The sequence below is a fragment of the Morone saxatilis genome, unplaced genomic scaffold, assembly GCF_004916995.1.
Source record: "Morone saxatilis isolate NCDOM2014 unplaced genomic scaffold, NCSU_SB_2.0 Contig14, whole genome shotgun sequence".
NCBI lineage: Eukaryota > Metazoa > Chordata > Actinopteri > Moronidae > Morone > Morone saxatilis.
Genome location: NW_023339696.1, coordinates 15095835 through 15114076, shown reverse-complemented (window position 1 = coordinate 15114076; position 18242 = coordinate 15095835). Strand labels below are relative to the sequence as shown.

Genomic DNA, 18242 nt, shown 5'->3' with positions numbered 1-18242 from the left:
GGGGGTCTGCACAGAAATAGGTCATTTGTCACACATGATGTCCCGGGGCAGGGGATGCATTATAGATGAGCCCAAACAGCATGTCTCAGTGAGCACTCACCACACAGCTAGACACAGGAGGGAGCAGCAGGAGGTGGGCAGAAAGGGATGAGAACTCCTCAGGAAGGGGATATTGGGATGTTGTAAAGTAAGTCAAAAATCACTGCTGGCCACACTTCTGTTCATAAAGCAAAGTAAAGAGATCATTCAGCACAGACAGATCTGAGCTACAACCGCACCTTTCTCAACTTTTCACTAAAAAGACATGAATTTATTCAGAGGCCATCTAATTTGTTATTCTCGTGTCTGCACCTGACCCTATAGCTAGCCATCTGCCTTGCATATGAGAGGTCCTGAAATCATTCACTCATTAGTCGTATTATGAATTTAATGCTTTGTTTCTATCCACAATTCACACCCAATTATTGTATATTTGTGTCTTTTCCCCCACTGCTATAATTCTGTGATTATCAGCTGAGAATGTAGACTCACAAAAGTCTGCCGATTTACATTCAAAACTGCTTTTATTTGCAAAGACAAAGGCCTAAGGAGTGAAGTTGTTTTCTATGGTTTCAAACAGGCCTAAATGGAGAATAAGAGAGAAAGGAAGGGGCTGTGCTGAGGGAGAAGTGAGTGCAAAGTGTAGGGAATGAGAGAGACAAGTCTGCTGTCTTCTGCTGCACCCATCTGTTCTGAAAGTGCAGGTGGAGCCCTATTCACTCCGCTCTGCGTGTGTGTGAAGAGGGGGGCAGGAAGAAAGGAAGGGCAGCTAGAAAAAGGGAGTGGAGAGATGGAAGGGCAGGGATGGAAGAGGGAGGGAGGGAGGGAGGGTGAGGGGGGGGACTCTTGGTGATCTCTCCTGAAGGGGATAATGGGAGAGGAGCGCATTGCAATGGCTGCCATGTAGTACCCTCCCTGCACAATTAGCCAATCAGCAGCGCGCTCTGCCAGCCAGGAGGACGCATAAAAGAAGAACATTGCAGCAGAGGCACAGAAGGAGACTGCGAGAGGAGCAGGGAATTACACATAAAAACAGCAGAACCAGAACACCCTCCCCTGGACACACCCTGCTGAGGATCACTGCTTCTCTTTTTTTCTGAACCATCGCCCACGCCACTCGGAGAGAACGCTCTCCCTCATCATCATCCAGTAGAAAACCCCTTTCTCCTCATTTTCATCCTATAGAGGACACCTACAATCTCAGAGGGCTGAGATTCCCTGGCGAAGATTGTATTTTTTTTCCTTTTTTTCTTTTTTTTTCTTTTAATTTGGACTCCTGACAGAACATAAGGGCCATATAATATAAAGGCCGAAGAGCATACAGAAACTCAGCTTCAGCTTCAAGACCAGTGCAAAGAAGGACCTAGATTTCTTTCATTGTACGTCAAGAATGGTTACTGTACGTATGACTCTATTTTTCTTATATTTGTGAAGGGGATGTTGTAGCAGCATTGTATCTCAGTCCCTTTATGATTTGTTTGATTTGTTATGCACTACATGTACACATGTGTTGAAGCCACACACAGATTTATTTTCACATCTTAAGATATATCTTTTGTGGAGAGTGATATAATTTAAACAACGCTCTATGGCTTTGCCCACATGCCAAAACACAGGGGAGCTTTGGGATTAGTGTCCTATGTTTTTGTTCAGTGTGCAATGCCATATTATTATAATAAGATTAACGATCGATAGTGGCAATTAGCAATCTCATACTGAGTGATGCGCCATGCCGGCTGCGCTCCTTCCTGCAGTCATCATCGGCGATGGATAAAGTCTTTATCCTGCCATTTTAGATAGCACAGCCTTTACGTTTATGTATCACAGCAACTCCGGCTGTCTGAATGCCGCAGCTTTGATTATATTTCCAAAATGATGCAGGAGTCAAGATTTAGGAATTCCGCAGGATTACAGTGATGGAGAGGAAGAAAGGCGATGAGGCGCTCGGTTGAGTGGGGGGAGTACTTGCTTTCTTTGCCTGGTGCAGCACAAGGATGCTGGAGACGGCTTTCCGAGACAAAACATGATGCCTCGGAGGCTGAGGGCCCATCCAGCAAGGCAAAGGAAAAAAGGGTCGAGTCACTCCGGGAGGGGGAGGGGGAGGAGGGAAATTACGCATCCATCGGTTTGCATTGAATCAGACAAAGTCCAAATTCCTCAGGGTTCTCGTTGCGATGCAACCGAGTAAATGGGCTGGAAATCTCAGAGGCCGCGACAGTAAGGACACGCACGGACATCTCCATTTTAAGAGCATTTTCTCCAGGCATCACATCACATACGTACAAGATGGCCATGCTTGCGTTGCGCTTGTCGGATAAAAGGAGATGTAAGCGGTGATAAATTAGCTTAGCTCTGAGCCGACGGCCGGATTGGGCGTGTCTCTTTTGGACTGAAGCACCAAAGAGGGCCTTGAAGCCTCAAAAAGGCCTACTCCGCTTTACCTCTTGACGTGCCCTACGGTTGACAACAGGCAGTTTATCTAAGCAGACCAATTAAGACCAGACACATTAACATGAAATTATAGAAGCCATGAAATAAATAAGAAACCAACCATCAGCAGCAGAAGGATGCTGCTCGGTCCAGCCGTAAAACACATGCAGGTGTTAAAAACCCTGATTATTAAACGGATATAGTTATATATATTTATAGCCTATGTAATATATAATATATTTTTTTAATAACTGATTAGAATTCAAATTATATCTACACTTGATAAAACATCAGGCTGCTCAGCCTATGACTATAATAGTAGAAACGCAAAATAAATGATTTAAGAAAAGGAACAGGATGTGGGAGACGGAATTGGTCCTCGATAACTTTAGGATCTCAAGTCACTGAATTTGAAATGGTCAGAATATTGCTTCGGAAAATTATGCAAAATGGAGGTGGGCAGCACGTTGTTTTATCATCTGTGAGACTCGAACTGTCCACTTGACACATTTCCAATCCTAATTTTAGTTTCTCTTTGTTGTATATTACCTATTGTCCCTGACAGGCCTAGACAGAATCACACAGAGGCTGTAGTTCCCCTCCACATGGTCCGCAGTCCTCCATGCCTGTACCGCAGTGCCAAGCAAATAAAAGCGTTGAGTCAGATAACCTATCCAAAGCACTTACACAATTCAAGGACAAGGGCAGCCCAGGCCCTCACTGTAAACCAGTCTAAACGCTTTCTTGGTGTTAAGTTAAAAATGCCAATACAGTCAATACAGAATTAAATATAAATCTTTTGGGGTGATGATTAAAAGGTTAGAGGCCATGTTTAGTCTCAGTTCGAAATACAACGATTATAAGGCTTCACGTTGTGTTATATTTTTTACAGTTCTAACTTATATGACACGTCTAACTTGTATGAGACGTTAAATGCAATTATGTTATGTAAGCGGTGATTTGCCCCCTGTTGCCAATGACTTCATGTAATTATCAGCAACAAATATAAAGCCTGTTGGGAAGAAAGAGGTAGAGAGACTTTTACATCTCTCTTTTTACAATCATGTTTTTAAGCAACAAATATTCATAATATAATTTTATTGTACACGGTGAATTAAACTAGCTTTAATATGGATTGCTGATTTTTATGAAGATCATAAAACATTATTTCCTTTAGCAGTATTTATTTATATTTATAATAGTGGCCATTCTTTCTCCCATACGCCAGTGCTCGCTGAGCTAAAGCCAGTTTACCAAGCTTTGTAATTACTATAACTACATACAAGCCTATAAATTCTGTTAGGGGAAACGATCCAAAATGGGCAAATAAATATCTCGGATTGGTGATTTTTTTATTTGACCTATGGTGGCATTTTTGACTTGTAGCTGGCAACTGTAACAGTCATTGTTCCCGGAGAGTCCTGCAGCCCCTGGCCACGACACAAAGCGCCACTGTTTACATTAATATTCATAGTGCTGCCATAGCCTCTGCGAGGGAGAAGAGGAGGAACGGGTGGCTCTTTTGTTTGGTCGTTTCAATACGTTTATTCAGCAAAAAGGCGCTCCGGTTCATGAATGCCTGCAGAGCTCACAAGTGTTGCCTTTAAAAAAAAAAAAAGGAGGCTAAATAAGGGAAACGTAGAAATCGAGGGATTCTGTTATGCATCTACCATATTTAAAAAGCCGTTTACGTGATTTCTTTCTTAATTACTCGAAGGAAAACGTTTTCAAAGTCAACAAAATGTAAAATAAAACGACTCGGTGGTCTTTGGTGTATTTACGGGCCTCTGTGGCCTCAAATGAGACAGTTCGAAAGCCACTCCCTTTTTCAGCACGCTGGATAGCGCCCCGCATGCTACAAGGACTTGCAGGACAGATTTGTCTCCCCGAGCCTTTGACGTTGTCTGCTCCCATCTTATCAAAGCAGCACATACTCAGAGAGCTGAAATCTTTTAGAAATCTTTTATTCTTGGTCTGCGGAGCGGAGAACAGTATTGAGCCTTAGTGCATGGCTGACATGAGCTGTGACTCCTGTCGTCCTGTTGTTTTACAGCTGCCACCATGATCCCTTAAACTGCAGAGAGTGTGGCTAATGCCCTTTGTCTGGGATAATCCTGTAATCTGTGTTATTTAGAAGGCTCATTTACACTTCAGCCTAGCATTCACTTTTGATTCATGCCTTCCAGAAAAAACAATCTTTATATAAGGTAATATAATGTAGACTAGAGACAAGGTTATATATTAAAAGGAGCAATCACTGTTATCAAGATTGTTATAATTGTTAATATCCTGGTGGATTTCTTAAGTTTTGTCTGCACAAAGACAATTAAAATACATATGTTACAGGCATACAGCAGGTGAATTTAAATCTATAGTAAGCCTAAAATTAACACTTTGCTGGACTGCATGCCAAGACAAAATGCTAATAGTGACAATGTTATTTTCTCTCTTGTTATATCTCAGTGAATTTCTGGTGATTTTTAATGCATTGTAACATATAATGTGGAAAATCCCATGTTATGACTCGAAATGAGAAACAATTATTCTTCTGTATATTATAGCCTCCGGTGCTGTGCTGCATTTGGAGCAGAAATAAATTGGGGAAAGCTGTTTATAGGCATCAGAAGACAGAGAACTAAGACTACATTTACATTTAGTCATGTAATGCTTCTGTGTTTTGTAATTTAATTGTGTACAGTGTAGGTGGTATGTGTGCTTGGCAGTGGAGGCAGGGCTCTTGTTTGCGTGCAAGTCTGGGTTCATGTGTTTGGCAGAGGAGGCAGGGCTCTTGTTTGCGTGCAAGTCTGGGACCATGTGTGGGCGATGCTGATGCAGTACATTAAATATTAAGGGAGATCTCACAGAACCCCCAAATAGAAATAAGCAGTGTGGGATACATTGTGCTACTCTAACAACTGGAATCTTTGAGAAATTTTGAAATTTTTAAAAGATTGTTTTTATGGCATGTTTCCATCCTTATTAGATAGTTTACCCAAAATATCAGAGGAATCACGATACACAACAAAGGAGCTAGGCCATATTTACACCTAGGACGTCATGGTTACAAGGTACCCCTGGAGTGAGCGTTTTTATTGTCTCCAGCAATCGAAAATGTCTGGATAGCATAGCTGGAGTAGTTCTATACTCAGCGTATTGCAATTATTAATGCCACTGTAGGCCTTCCTGCAGCATCACAATGATTTATTGTCTCTTCGTGTCATAGTAATTGGGTTACTGCAAACCAAACTCAAGACTATTTGATTTTTGTTGTTGATATACAATATGAAATGACAGCCTAAAGATAAAACAGTCCTCTGTGGTGTTTATCTTTTCTATTTGTTTCAAAAAACTTCAAAGCATGCTGTTCCCCTCTGTTTCTGTGTGAAAATCTTAATCTTAGTTGCTGCTTGTGTCAGCCAATCTCAGTGCCCAGCCCATACTCAGTGGGTCTGTGAATTATATAACTTCACACTGTTCACTGGGGATGTGTGTTCTGCCATGCTGAGGGTTATTTCAGTTGGCGAGTCAAATTTGCCCTAATATGTTTTTCTTTCAAAATGCTTTTGTCATATTTGGGACACGTTCAGTGGCTTATATTTCCGTTACTCAGATGCCACACATCACACAACAATGTACTAGGTTCATATTACAATAAATACAACGTAACAGCTTGATTCAAACCATTTTTGTCAACATGTGTGTTAATCGTATCATAATTCATAACGACATGAAAAAGATAGCTTAGCAGGCATTTTAGCTGTGCATCAAAATCTTGACGTGATTGCTATCTACGTTGCACTGCCTTTGTGCGTAGATGCGTCTGAAGTATTTTATATTTAAGCTGTCTTAACTCTGTCACTGTGCTCCTTTTCCGCTTGTCATTACCAATTTCACTTACTGATATTCCCTGCTTCTGCAAACATGGAGGAAAAATGTCTGACCTGTGTATGTGCTCCTAATAAGCACAGACACAAACACACACTAAGCTTAAAGTAAGAAAGCCATTCAGCCATTAGAAACAATGCAGTCTTTGAGGGGCTGTTACCTGGGCAACCTGAGTGGAGGTGAGGCTCAAAGGAAGAGAGCAGGTTACAGAGACGAGGGAGAAAGGCAGGTTAGACAGACCCATTCGCAGACACTAGAAAAGGAGAGAGAACGTGATGATAACACAGAAAGACAGCATGTACAAATACAAAAAGTTGGTGGATTTACATGAGCAGTGAATGAAATCTATATAATTAACAACCTGACAGAAGCAGCTCATCTTAGTCAACCATCATTCTCTCTGTTATCATTCTCATGTTACAAATAAAGCAAAATCCTATATATATATATATATAATGCAATACTATATAAAATACTCCTTTAAATACCCCTTTTTCAGAATTAAAATTAATTAATTAATTGGTTATGATTTATAAGTGCACATTCACCAAAAAGCTATAGGATTAATTGCCAGGTAAATATTTCTGTTATAAATGTATATGCTTCAGTGACGCCTTTAGTACTTCTCCACCAAGTCAGGAAATTTCATTAAGACATTTTTGAAATAATTCTGAAGGTTCATTAATTAAGTCCTTTTGTTGCTTTGGACCACATTGTAAGACCCCAAGAGCTTTAGAGAAGACTCATTTAGCCTTACTGACATTACATCCATGAGTTAGAGAGCTGGAGCAGCTTAAACCTACAATCGGACATAACAATTTGTATTTTGGCCCTACTAACACACTGTATATGCATTCAAACTGTTTATCCAAACAATTTTAGACTTTTGTTTGTAAAAATAATAGACTTCAAATTGTCTACTGCTAACAGCACTGAAAATGCACATACATGGTAATCTTATAGAGGCTAATTTTAGTAGCATGAGTCAACAAGGAGAACCTAAGCCTAAACATATGTTACTTATCCACTTTGACAAGTGCATAAAATCTAATATTTAATCTAATGATGTTTGAACATACAAATATCACAGATATAAATAAAACAAAATGCATGTCATATTAAATATGTGCATCATAAAATAGGATGTAAATCTAAAACAGTTAATAGTAAGCCTGAAACTGTTGCACATTTGCAGTATACCCCTAGTATATTTGATATTTTTTCTAATTTGAACAGCTTAACAAATCAGTGCAGCTACATAATATCACTATCACACACCAAAACAAATAAACTAAAATAGTTTCCAGTGATTTTCCATGTAGGTTTACATTGGAAATAATGATCCCGAGACAGAGAGCTAGTGTGAGGAAAGGGAAAGGGAAAGTAGAGCAGGAAGTTTTGTTTCTCTGACCACACAGATGTTCCTTGAGAATCCCCTGTGGATTAAATTAAGCAACACGGTGTACTCCAGAGAAACACAGGAGACACAAACACTATACTGTGCACTAACCCACACCCTTACTCCACTTAACAAAATAAATGTCAGTTTACCACAAAGAAACCTTAACAAAGTCAGTGTAATCCTGACTTATTTTTCTACCAAACCGTGATATTCCTCATTTATTGTAGCACACAATCCATTTAACATTGTCGCTCTCCCTTTTGTCCCTCATCTCAATCCCTGCCACTCTTAACTCCCCCAGCCTCACACACGACCATCACTATTATCCATCCCTGTGTAATGATGTAATGGTGTTTGACCCTGGAAGAGAGTGGGGGGAGGGGAGGAATAAGGAAAAAGGACTGTGACATCTGCAGGACCAGAGGCAGGGAGCGAGAGAGGAGGAAAGATGGGGTGAAAGAGGGGGAGGGTAGATGATAAATCAGACCTTGTATCCATCTCCATTTTAGCAATGCTGATCCCCAACCTTTCCCTCTGACAGTAACAAAGTGGACAGTCTGTGTGTGTGGCTGTGTGTATAGTATATTTGTTCATGTATTATATCTTAAATAGTAGCACATGTACATTTATACAGCCATATTACCACTGTGTCCTATTGTGTCTCTTTGTGAATTATGAATCTAACTCCACCCTCTTCCTCAGCAGATAATCAGCACCATGGAAACCCAGGTGTCCAACGGTCCAAGCGGAACCAGTCTGCCTAACGGTCCAGTCATTAGTACTAACGGCTCCACAGACGACAGCAAAACCAATCTGATCGTCAACTATCTGCCTCAGAACATGACCCAGGAAGAGTTCAAAAGTTTGTTTGGTAGCATTGGAGAGATCGAGTCCTGCAAGCTAGTCAGGGATAAAATAACAGGTACAACACTATGTCCATGTTTAAAAAAACATTATCACTACAACTGTGTTTGAGAATCACTGACACCACTATGGGTCTTTCTTTGTCTCCAGGTCAGAGTTTGGGATATGGCTTTGTAAACTATGTGGATCCAAATGATGCAGATAAGGCCATCAACACACTCAATGGTCTCAAACTGCAGACTAAAACAATCAAGGTGAGCAGACCACTACTCTACAATATTCACTCTTCATTTTTTCATTCTTGACGACTTGCTAGACAAAAAGAAAGGAAGTGGAGATTTTGTCAAGGGGGGGGTTGCTGAGAGAGGTAGCGGCAGACGTGACAGAGGGAGGGGAGGAAAATGGGGAGGAGGAGGCAGAAGGGAGCGGTGGCTAGAACAAAGAGAGTGAGAGAAAGGGTGAAAAGAGAAGGCGAGTGGAGGTCAGAAAGCAAGGGGCGGACAGCATGCAGAGGTTATTGTGATGGAAATGTAATTAGGAAGCCTGACTGTGGTGCACAAGGGTCAGTCCAGGTTACCCCATCTGCCTCCAATCTAGGCTAATTAGGGGGCTTCTTTGTCCCAAAATCAGATGAGGGAAAGAGGGGGCATATTATTAAACACTACTTCCTTCCATCCCCCCAACCTGATCAAAGTAGATCAAAGATTGAGACAAACTGTAGGATTGAGAAATCAAATCTGTGAGAGAGCAGAGCAGGTGATCTTTCAACAGCTGTCCATGAATAGGGACGTTAATTCTGACTAATGACTGATCAAACAAACTACAAGCAGGAAAAGTTGAGTATTGGATTTGGTTCTTTTTTTTTGTTCATTTGTATAACATCATACAGTCGGCATGAGATTGAACAAGAGAAATTACTTGTTATAACCATGTTGAAAAAGTGTTATGTTATATTGTCGATCTTATGCTGACATTTATTCATTATTTGATGTATTGGACATAGGTCACTCTGTCTATAATTAACTTTTTAAGAATTCAATCTCAAATTTAAGAAATAACTCCTCTGGTCAATACCATAGTTTTATGGTACCATGGTTTTGCAGGAGGCTTCAATAGAGAGGGGTGAGGTGGTGAGGGGAGGGAGGGGGCAGCAGTAGAAGGGTAGGGGGTAGCTCAGAGAGCAGAATGCCAATGACAGGATTAGAGGCCATATGGGCTTCAGGCACCATCTGTACTGTGGGAGCGACAGGGAGAGGGTTAATTATAGGGCAGCCTCTGCTCCCCGAACACAGCAACTCCCCCCTGACTCGTCCAGAACACCCTAATCACTGCACCACACAACCCTGCTCCTGCTCATAGTCTGTCTGTGTACACAATAGACACTGGTGCTTAGTACTGATGGATGAAATCAGAACACCTGTATTCATTTGACAGATAATATACGTTAAGGATAAGTCCTTCTAATTTTCATCACAGCTTTCTTTACGTCTATGCAATAAGTGAAATCAATGTTAATTCAACAAATATTTCTACATTTTGTGAACATTTATATTTATCACACAAATGCAAACAAACAATGTGCATGTTCAAACAGTGTGTTTTTAAGTCCTGCAAGTCTTGTGATGCACTTACATTGTTTGCTGTTTTCCAGTGGAGCTTTTCTCCCTTAGAGGATAGAAACAAAGGAAGGAGGCAGGACAGGGAGGGCAGCTCAGCCTATCTCAGACAACACTCACTCTGTCTCTCCATCACACACAAACACAGCACTGCCAACAATGCACTGAACTGGATTATCTGTCACACATGTGTTCACGTGCTCCCATAAACACAAAAACAAGAATATGTTAAGGACTTTAAAAAAAAAATATTTTTTTTTTTTTTTTACAATCAATCAGATATTTCTCAGCAGTACTAGATGTAAAATGTTCTGAAAAGTAGACCAACAGAAAACCATAAGGGATATAAACACAGACGCACCAAAAATGGCTGTGCACTAATTAAGTCACCAGTGAATTCAGGAAAATACGTTAACTAAGGCCAGTGTTTTGCAATGAAAAACAAAGCTGACACTTGGGCTTGTTAACTGTTATCAGTTTGGGTAATGGTTACAGTCATCATAGTGTGTCTGTGACAGTCTCATTGTGCCTTGAGCAGGAGTAAAAATGAAGACGTGTGTGTTGGGAACTTGTTGGGCACTCAGTCCAGTTACTTTAGATCTTTCTAGCATGCTCCTTAAATTGACGGGTTTGTTTTTCTGAGACACCTTGTGATTTTGGGGTATATGAATATAATGCACTTTTTATTTCATTTGTATTATAGGTATCATATGCCCGGCCAAGCTCGGCTTCTATTCGTGATGCCAACCTTTACGTAAGTGGACTCCCCAAAACCATGAGCCAGAAGGACATGGAACAGCTGTTCTCCCAATATGGTCGCATCATCACATCCCGCATCCTAGTGGACCAAGTTACAGGTATAGCCTTATTTCACTTCTCATGCTGTCACTTAAGTACTATTTTTTTTTTTTTTTTTATGAAAGACGGGTAGGCAGCAACAGTCCTTGATGCCAAGGTAGTAACATTGGTTTGTTTTCTTAATCGGAGCAGGCATATCACGAGGAGTGGGTTTCATCCGGTTTGACAAGCGAAACGAGGCAGAGGAGGCCATCAAAGGTCTGAACGGACAGAAGCCTTTGGGTGCCGCCGAGCCCATCACTGTCAAGTTCGCCAACAACCCCAGCCAGAAGACAGGCCAGGCCTTACTGACTCAGCTGTACCAGACTGCTGCCCGCCGCTACACAGGGCCCCTACACCACCAGACTCAGCGTTTCAGGTACTGAACCGTTACCAAACTCACACCACCTGTGAGTTAATCACAAGATAGTCTGTAAAAAGCTACTGTTTCAAGACCAAATCACAGGTCATCCTGCTGTGTTGCCTTGCTTAAGCGAACTTAATATCCCACAATTTTACAATGATAAGTGTTAAGTGTAACATTTCATTGTTTTAGTATGATATAGACTTTACTAGTCATTACTGAGTCAACAGTCAAAGTCAAGTCTATAAAAGGTTTTTTTTGACAATTATCAAGCTTCAACTACACCAGTATATACCACCCATAGCTAAGAGTAAATATGCAAGAAAAATCAGATGAAGTGGCACACCCCAAATACAGCAAATGTGGTCTGGTTTTATAATAAGGTAAAATTGTGTAATAGAAAACATTCATTAAAAAAAAAAAAGTAAAGAAAACCTTTTCTGTCAATATTAACAAAACGTTTTTGTGAACTGTTCCTTTAAGCAACATTATTTGCTTTATAGTACAGAAGGAATAGGCAATACTGGATTGTCCCTCCTTCTCACTCTTTTTCTCTGACTTTCTTTTAAACTGCAGCATGATCCCTTCACTTGGAAAGGGACCAGATCCAAATAACAGCTCAAAACCAATGTAAGAGACCAGATTTTTCCAAATATAATAAAAAACTAAAGCTAAATAAATCTTGGGTTAAGAATAATAATACTGAACCTTTAGTTTTTGCCTATACTATATAGTCATTGGAGGCACCATAAAGATTGAAATTGATAGATGTTGGCCACATCTACATGGGTAGTTTTGAAGGTTCAAAATGTTTAAAAGTCAAAGGCTTCCAGTATTAAATATTTTCATGAAATCTCACAAACAATTGTAGATACCCTCTCAGGTTGGAATGCTCACTTATGGTTTTTTAATCAGTAGATGTGAAATGACCTAGGATACAGGATTTGTTTATCTACTATTTAAACTATTAAAGGGGAGTCTATTTTAGAGCTTAAACAACAACATTTAACAATAAATACCAGCTGAGACACATATTCACATTTTACAAGCCATCAGTTTGAGGTTGGATGGTTTGGGACTGCGTTGCAGTGAAGGATGCCCTCTGGAGGCCAGCTGGTGAAGGAGCAACTTGTTAACTGAAAGCCCCCCTTCCTTGTAGATCTCATAACTAACTTCTGCATCCCCTTCATTCTCCCTCTTGCGTTGCAGACTCGACAATTTACTAAACGCCAGCTACGGAGTCAAGAGGTAAATGGTGTACTTTCAAAAGCATCCATGCCAAAATAAAACCTCAAACAAAGTGCCTGGAATACCACCTGCTGACTTCATCTCGAAATTAGATATAATGGCCATAATTCTTACAACCCACTGCCCATTTAACCATGTTACAGAAGCAGCCCAGACAACAATCTGTAATTGCAATAAGCAATGATGCAGCCTTTTAACAGCAGGGTATTCTGGCATGGCTTTGTTTAACCTTTTCGTTCTTTTGTTTTAATTAATAGAAATAATTTATATGTATTAATTTATGAACTAACATTGTCAGTTTCAGTTGCTTTAATGTCCCCTTTTTTTCACCAGCATGGACATACCAGATTCCGTTTGCGTCTCCTCTGTTTGCTCCAGTTTGTGTATGATTTGATTCCAATTTGCTTTTCATCCCTCTCTAGGTTTCTGTGTTTTGTTCAATACTGTGATTTTTGTTGAACATTGTGATTCATGTGTTTAATTCTTACAGAGGCTTTGGTCAGCAGAGAAAATGAGAAATATGCTCATTGTGTGGGTGTCTGTGTCTCAGGGCACACAGTGTCATTTTGTATGAAAGCAGGTAGTTTGGAGCCACTGTGGTGCCCACACATATTTATCTACTTACTGTACAGCAGAGGGGATGGAGATGGGGTCCCCCGACTCTATACCCGACTACAATCATTATCATTTCTCAGAGAGAAAAATACCCTTAAGAGACAGTATAGAGCACTGAATACTGTGTTGAACTTCAGAATGACACCCATGGTAGTTCTCCTACTCTCTTCCCCAGATTCTCCCCCATCACCATTGACAGCATGACCAGCCTGGCCGGGGTCAACCTTACTGGTCCAACTGGAGCCGGATGGTGCATCTTTGTATACAACCTGTCCCCCGAGGCGGACGAGAGCGTCCTGTGGCAGCTCTTCGGTCCCTTCGGTGCTGTCACCAACGTCAAGGTCATCCGTGACTTCACCACCAACAAATGTAAGGGCTTTGGCTTTGTCACCATGACCAACTACGACGAAGCCGCCATGGCTATCGCTAGCCTTAATGGCTACCGCCTGGGTGACCGCGTGCTGCAGGTTTCCTTCAAGACCAGCAAGCAGCACAAGGCCTGAAAGAGAGGCTGCTGGCACCAGCTCCTTCAACCTGCAGGGAGAGCAACCTGAGCTCCCTGTGCCATCACTCTACATGGGCCTGGACTGAGTCTCTCTCTCTGACACATTCTCACACAAATTCATAATATATTATTGCAAACACAGACATGCAGATACACACAAACACGCACACACATAACCAAACATATCCATACGCAAGCATACAAAAGTCAGAGTTTCAAACAAACACACTAGTGGAGTTTTTCTTTTCTCTTTACACAACATGCTAGTCCTTCCCTATATTTGCCTGGATTGAATTAGAAGGGGTACGTAGTGGTTTGTTGGGTAGGGGCAAGAGCTATCTATTTAGGAGACAGTCTAACGAATGTGACAGAGAATGTGTACTGAGTGCTTTGATTGAATTCAGGCAAATAATGACAACTGATGAACAAAACGATCAAAAATTTAAATGAATGAATATGTGCAATTTACCCAAACTCTTATCCCACCATCTCTCCCATTATCTTGCTGGAGAGGATGTAGTCACTTTTTTACACTTGGGCATTTTGAATCAGCGATTTTTTTAGATCAAAGAAAATGAAATTAAAAAACAGTGTTCTCTTATATACGTCTATTAAAATATAACTATATATTCAATATTTAAGGTGGTTATAATAGCCGAGTATGTAAGCATTTTCTAGAAACTTTGACTACTGTTTCCTGACCTGCATTAGGTGGTGCCTAGAGTACAGGCAGATTCTCTACCCTATATGAGCTTGTCAGTTCAGACCCAATAAGATTTAGGTTAACCAATGAATACCGGTCACAGAAAAGAGTAGTCCGAAGGCCATCAGAATCACTCTTTCCCAGTCTCACACCGAACAACACAATAGTACACTTATATATCACAGAAAAACAGTTCAATAACTAGAAGATATATACATATTTAGTCCACGAAAACAAAAAAAGTTCCTGTATGTCTTCTAATTTCTCACAAGCAGACTGTCTGTGAACTTAAAGCAGAGTGGCAGTGCTCCCATGGTGACAGTGTTCATTAATAATTCTCTGGTGGGCGAGAGCGTGACGAGTGCAAGTTGAAAACCGTTTCACCATAACACAGCCACATCAAAGGAAAATACCGGTGTTTTTTCACTTTTTGCATAATTTATTTTATTACACACACACACACTAAGGCCATTTTACTTTGTATGGCTTTGTTAGCCATGATTTGGTGTGTTATCCCTTTAACTGAAAGGCCATCTGGTGTCAAAAGGTCAAGAGAAAAAAGCAAACAAGATGTGAAAGACACGAATTCATCGTTCTTGCTGACATACTTTGATTAATGTTACTGTGCTCAGGACAGGCTATGTCTTCAGATTAATTTAGATAAATGGAACTGGGGAATTGGATATCTTGAATATAATTACAATCCAAGTCGCTGCAAAAAGCAACTCTGAATACATTGTTAAACAACACACCCCATGAACTGAAAAATGGTCTAGGCAGGTCTGTAGAGAAGTAACACAGATGAGCAAAAACTTAAGAGCACCGGTATTATTCTTTAGTCTAGTGAACACATAGAAGCTCCCAGAATAAATGAGGTCTGAGTTACCATTCAGTAGAACACATGAGCTCTACAGTAACAACATGCGTAGAGCAGATAAGAGGACTACAGTCCCAAATAACTGAACATTTAAATTGTCTTAGAGTCACGTATGTGAGCGATGATATCTGGCAATGTTAAAATTATCATTGATCCTTTGAGGAGAAAAGATTACCAGTTCCTCCAGCTTTGCCAAATGCTCCTCAGTTTTATTTAAAACCCCTCTATTCTCTTGAAAGCTTCCCAGAAACTTACAACTTCTGCCCTCTCAAAAGATGACTGTACAACATCAAGCCTGCAAATAAGTGTCATAATTATACCTATGTTTACAACAGAAAGGTATTTATTTGCTTCAGATCTGTTTGGCACTACCACAAAAATAGCATTTCTCAAAATATCCCCAACCCAATTGCATGGAAATTATTTATGGCACACTTGATGAAAAGGACAACCTGTCTAGTCGAAATGTCTGTTACAAACCAGACTTAAGATTTACCGTGGGGAGAGCTAATGTCTCAGAAATATCAAGACATTTGCACATGATAATAGATGAAATAAGGTCAAGTATATTCAAGACATTTTTGCTTTTGCTTTTCTAAATGACGCTGTGTTAGCCAAAGAGGACGATCTCTTTGAAAGGATTACATTAGAGATAAATCTATTTTTATACATACAAAGGAACAAGACCTTGTGCTGAATTTTTACAGATTCTTAAGCTTGGAAAAATTGGGACATCGCATGGCTTTATTTTAAACCCTCTGATCTTTGTAGAGCAAGGGGGAATAAGCATGCGGTGTATGGGTGGGGATTTAGGGAGGGGGCGAAGGAACATTGTATCTCGTACAAACTTAACCGTTCAACCATATCAAGACAATTGAAACAAACTTAACAAAAACAAATTTGATGTAAAAAAAAAAAAAAAAAGTCAAATTAAACAGTTAGGGGTATAACCTGACAGACACATCTATACTTTTGAGTGCTTAGACACACTCTCATCTCTTGTCCTAAAGTTGTGTACAGTGTTGCTTCAATGATGGTGCAGTGAAATGAAGTTCTTTGACTTGAGAATCCCAGACAAAGCTGCAGTGAGACCGGCTCGCTGCCCAGCTGAAAAACTGAATAGCTGCTTGCAAACAAAAAGGTAAAGCGCAGATTCAAACCGTGATGCAGATTCATAATGAACACTGAGCATGATTCTTTATGATTAGATAGATTTGATTTTTGCCAAAGAATTGCTTTGCAAGTCAGTACCAAGAAGGATAAATTAAGACTAACTATATTATTCCCTGAGTAATTGCTGTACAAATCTATGTTATTTATTGAATAAGGACCCTCTACAATTTCAGTTCTCATTACTTTTAAATATCTAAGTTGCGCATATCAGTTTGCATTTGTAAATCCTAAAACCACTAAACCAAATGCTACAATGAAACAGTGTCACGCAATCCCATTTGCACACATTTCATGCAGACACCGAATGATAAAAAAAGGCATATCAAAAATAAATTATGATGAATCAGTTCACCTCTTGACAAAGGAAAAATTGTACGCATCCATATAATGTATTTACCCCAATATTTATATCATCTGCTTTGTCTTGTGACCAATTTAATCCTTCAAAACAGTTAACATTGCACCACTTACTCTGGCATCTTTTGATCTGACTCATACTGTTTCATCCCCCAAAATACTCTGAATGATTATTGCTTTTGTGTCCCAAGCCGACCACAAAGAGGACTAATCTAGCTATTTTGGGTCGAGCAATTTCCAAGAGAGAGCACCGTAGGACTGAGCACTTGGTGAGACCAGTGATAGACGTTACGAGCAACTGAGATAACAGGCCACATTGAACTGCAGCTGGAGTTGTTTACCCAGCCATGTCCGATGTAGTACAGTCAACCCACAAACCAAACCCACAGCCCAAAATGACCTTTCATACACAGTCTATACAAAGACCAACACCTACAGTAGAGAGCCAAGGACCATGGCAGGAAACAGTACTACACTGCTTGAGCAACAACAATAATCGTTTAAAAAGACAAAAAAACTTTCCTATGGAACAGTAAGTGCAATGTGCTTTGTTTTTATATTGACTGAGAACAAATGATATATATTTTTTAAAAAAGAAATTAAACATCACACTGAAAAGGTTTGCAGAATAGTGAAAGGAGCAAAAGTTCAGACAAAAACATTAAAATGAACAGACTCATTAAGAAAATCGAACAAGTAATGAGAGCTCTGATCTATAAATTTCCATAATCACCTCCTCAGTCCCTAATTTGTGCTCTGACCATGCAAGCTCAAACAAACTGCATATCTGGCTGACTTAATAGAGCAATTTTCAATGACCTTGAAAGGAATACTGTCTAATATATCATCAGTTTTAGCCCATGTCAATTTCAAATATCATTTTTTTCCTGTAATTTATTGATTTCATTTACATATCAAGATTCACTTGTTAAATGAGCGTATTTGTGTTGTTGATGTTGCCATAGAGAACACACATGGGTCAAAGATTATGTTTGGTTGCATTGATTGGGTAAAGTTTATTTTTCTTCCATTATTTAATTAGTTGCAGTTTTTACAGTGTATGCAGATTTTAGACTTAGTTAGATTTTTTTATTTCAATCAAACTGTGTTCAATTGTGTTTGTAAAAGTCTGTGGTAGCTTTTGTTGCAACATAAAATAATTTAAACAGAAAAAATTCAAAATAGCGCCAATAAACTTGTATTATTTGGGCGACTTTAAGCTTGTAGTTTTAACTTATTGTTAACTTAAAAACTATTTATTATGATTATTATTATTGCCTCGTATAAAGTATGTTTTGTGTATATTTATGGTTTATTTCATTATATT

At 39.7% G+C, this 18242-nt stretch overlaps 1 protein-coding gene across 1 annotated transcript; it reads left to right on the top strand.

Annotated features, from left to right (window-relative positions):
- Positions 1 to 1054: 1054 nt before the first annotated feature.
- Positions 1055 to 16152, top strand: elavl3 (ELAV like neuron-specific RNA binding protein 3). The gene is made up of 8 exons (XM_035655809.1): positions 1055 to 1438; positions 8462 to 8678; positions 8771 to 8874; positions 10940 to 11093; positions 11227 to 11452; positions 12014 to 12067; positions 12647 to 12685; positions 13476 to 16152. The coding sequence occupies exons 1-8, from the start codon at positions 1430 to 1432 to the stop codon at positions 13801 to 13803; spliced, it is 1131 nt and encodes a 376-aa protein (XP_035511702.1). The 5' UTR covers positions 1055 to 1429; the 3' UTR covers positions 13804 to 16152.
- The last annotated feature ends 2090 nt before the right edge of the window (positions 16153 to 18242 follow it).

What these genes read in the sequence shown, in the direction of transcription:
- elavl3 (XM_035655809.1), top strand. An exon ending in CACCAGACTCAGCGTTTCAG is followed by an intron (nt 11,453 to 12,013) that starts GTACTGAACCGT and finishes TTTAAACTGCAG; the next exon opens with CATGATCCCTTCACTTGGAA. An exon ending in GCCAGCTACGGAGTCAAGAG is followed by an intron (nt 12,686 to 13,475) that starts GTAAATGGTGTA and finishes TCTCTTCCCCAG; the next exon opens with ATTCTCCCCCATCACCATTG.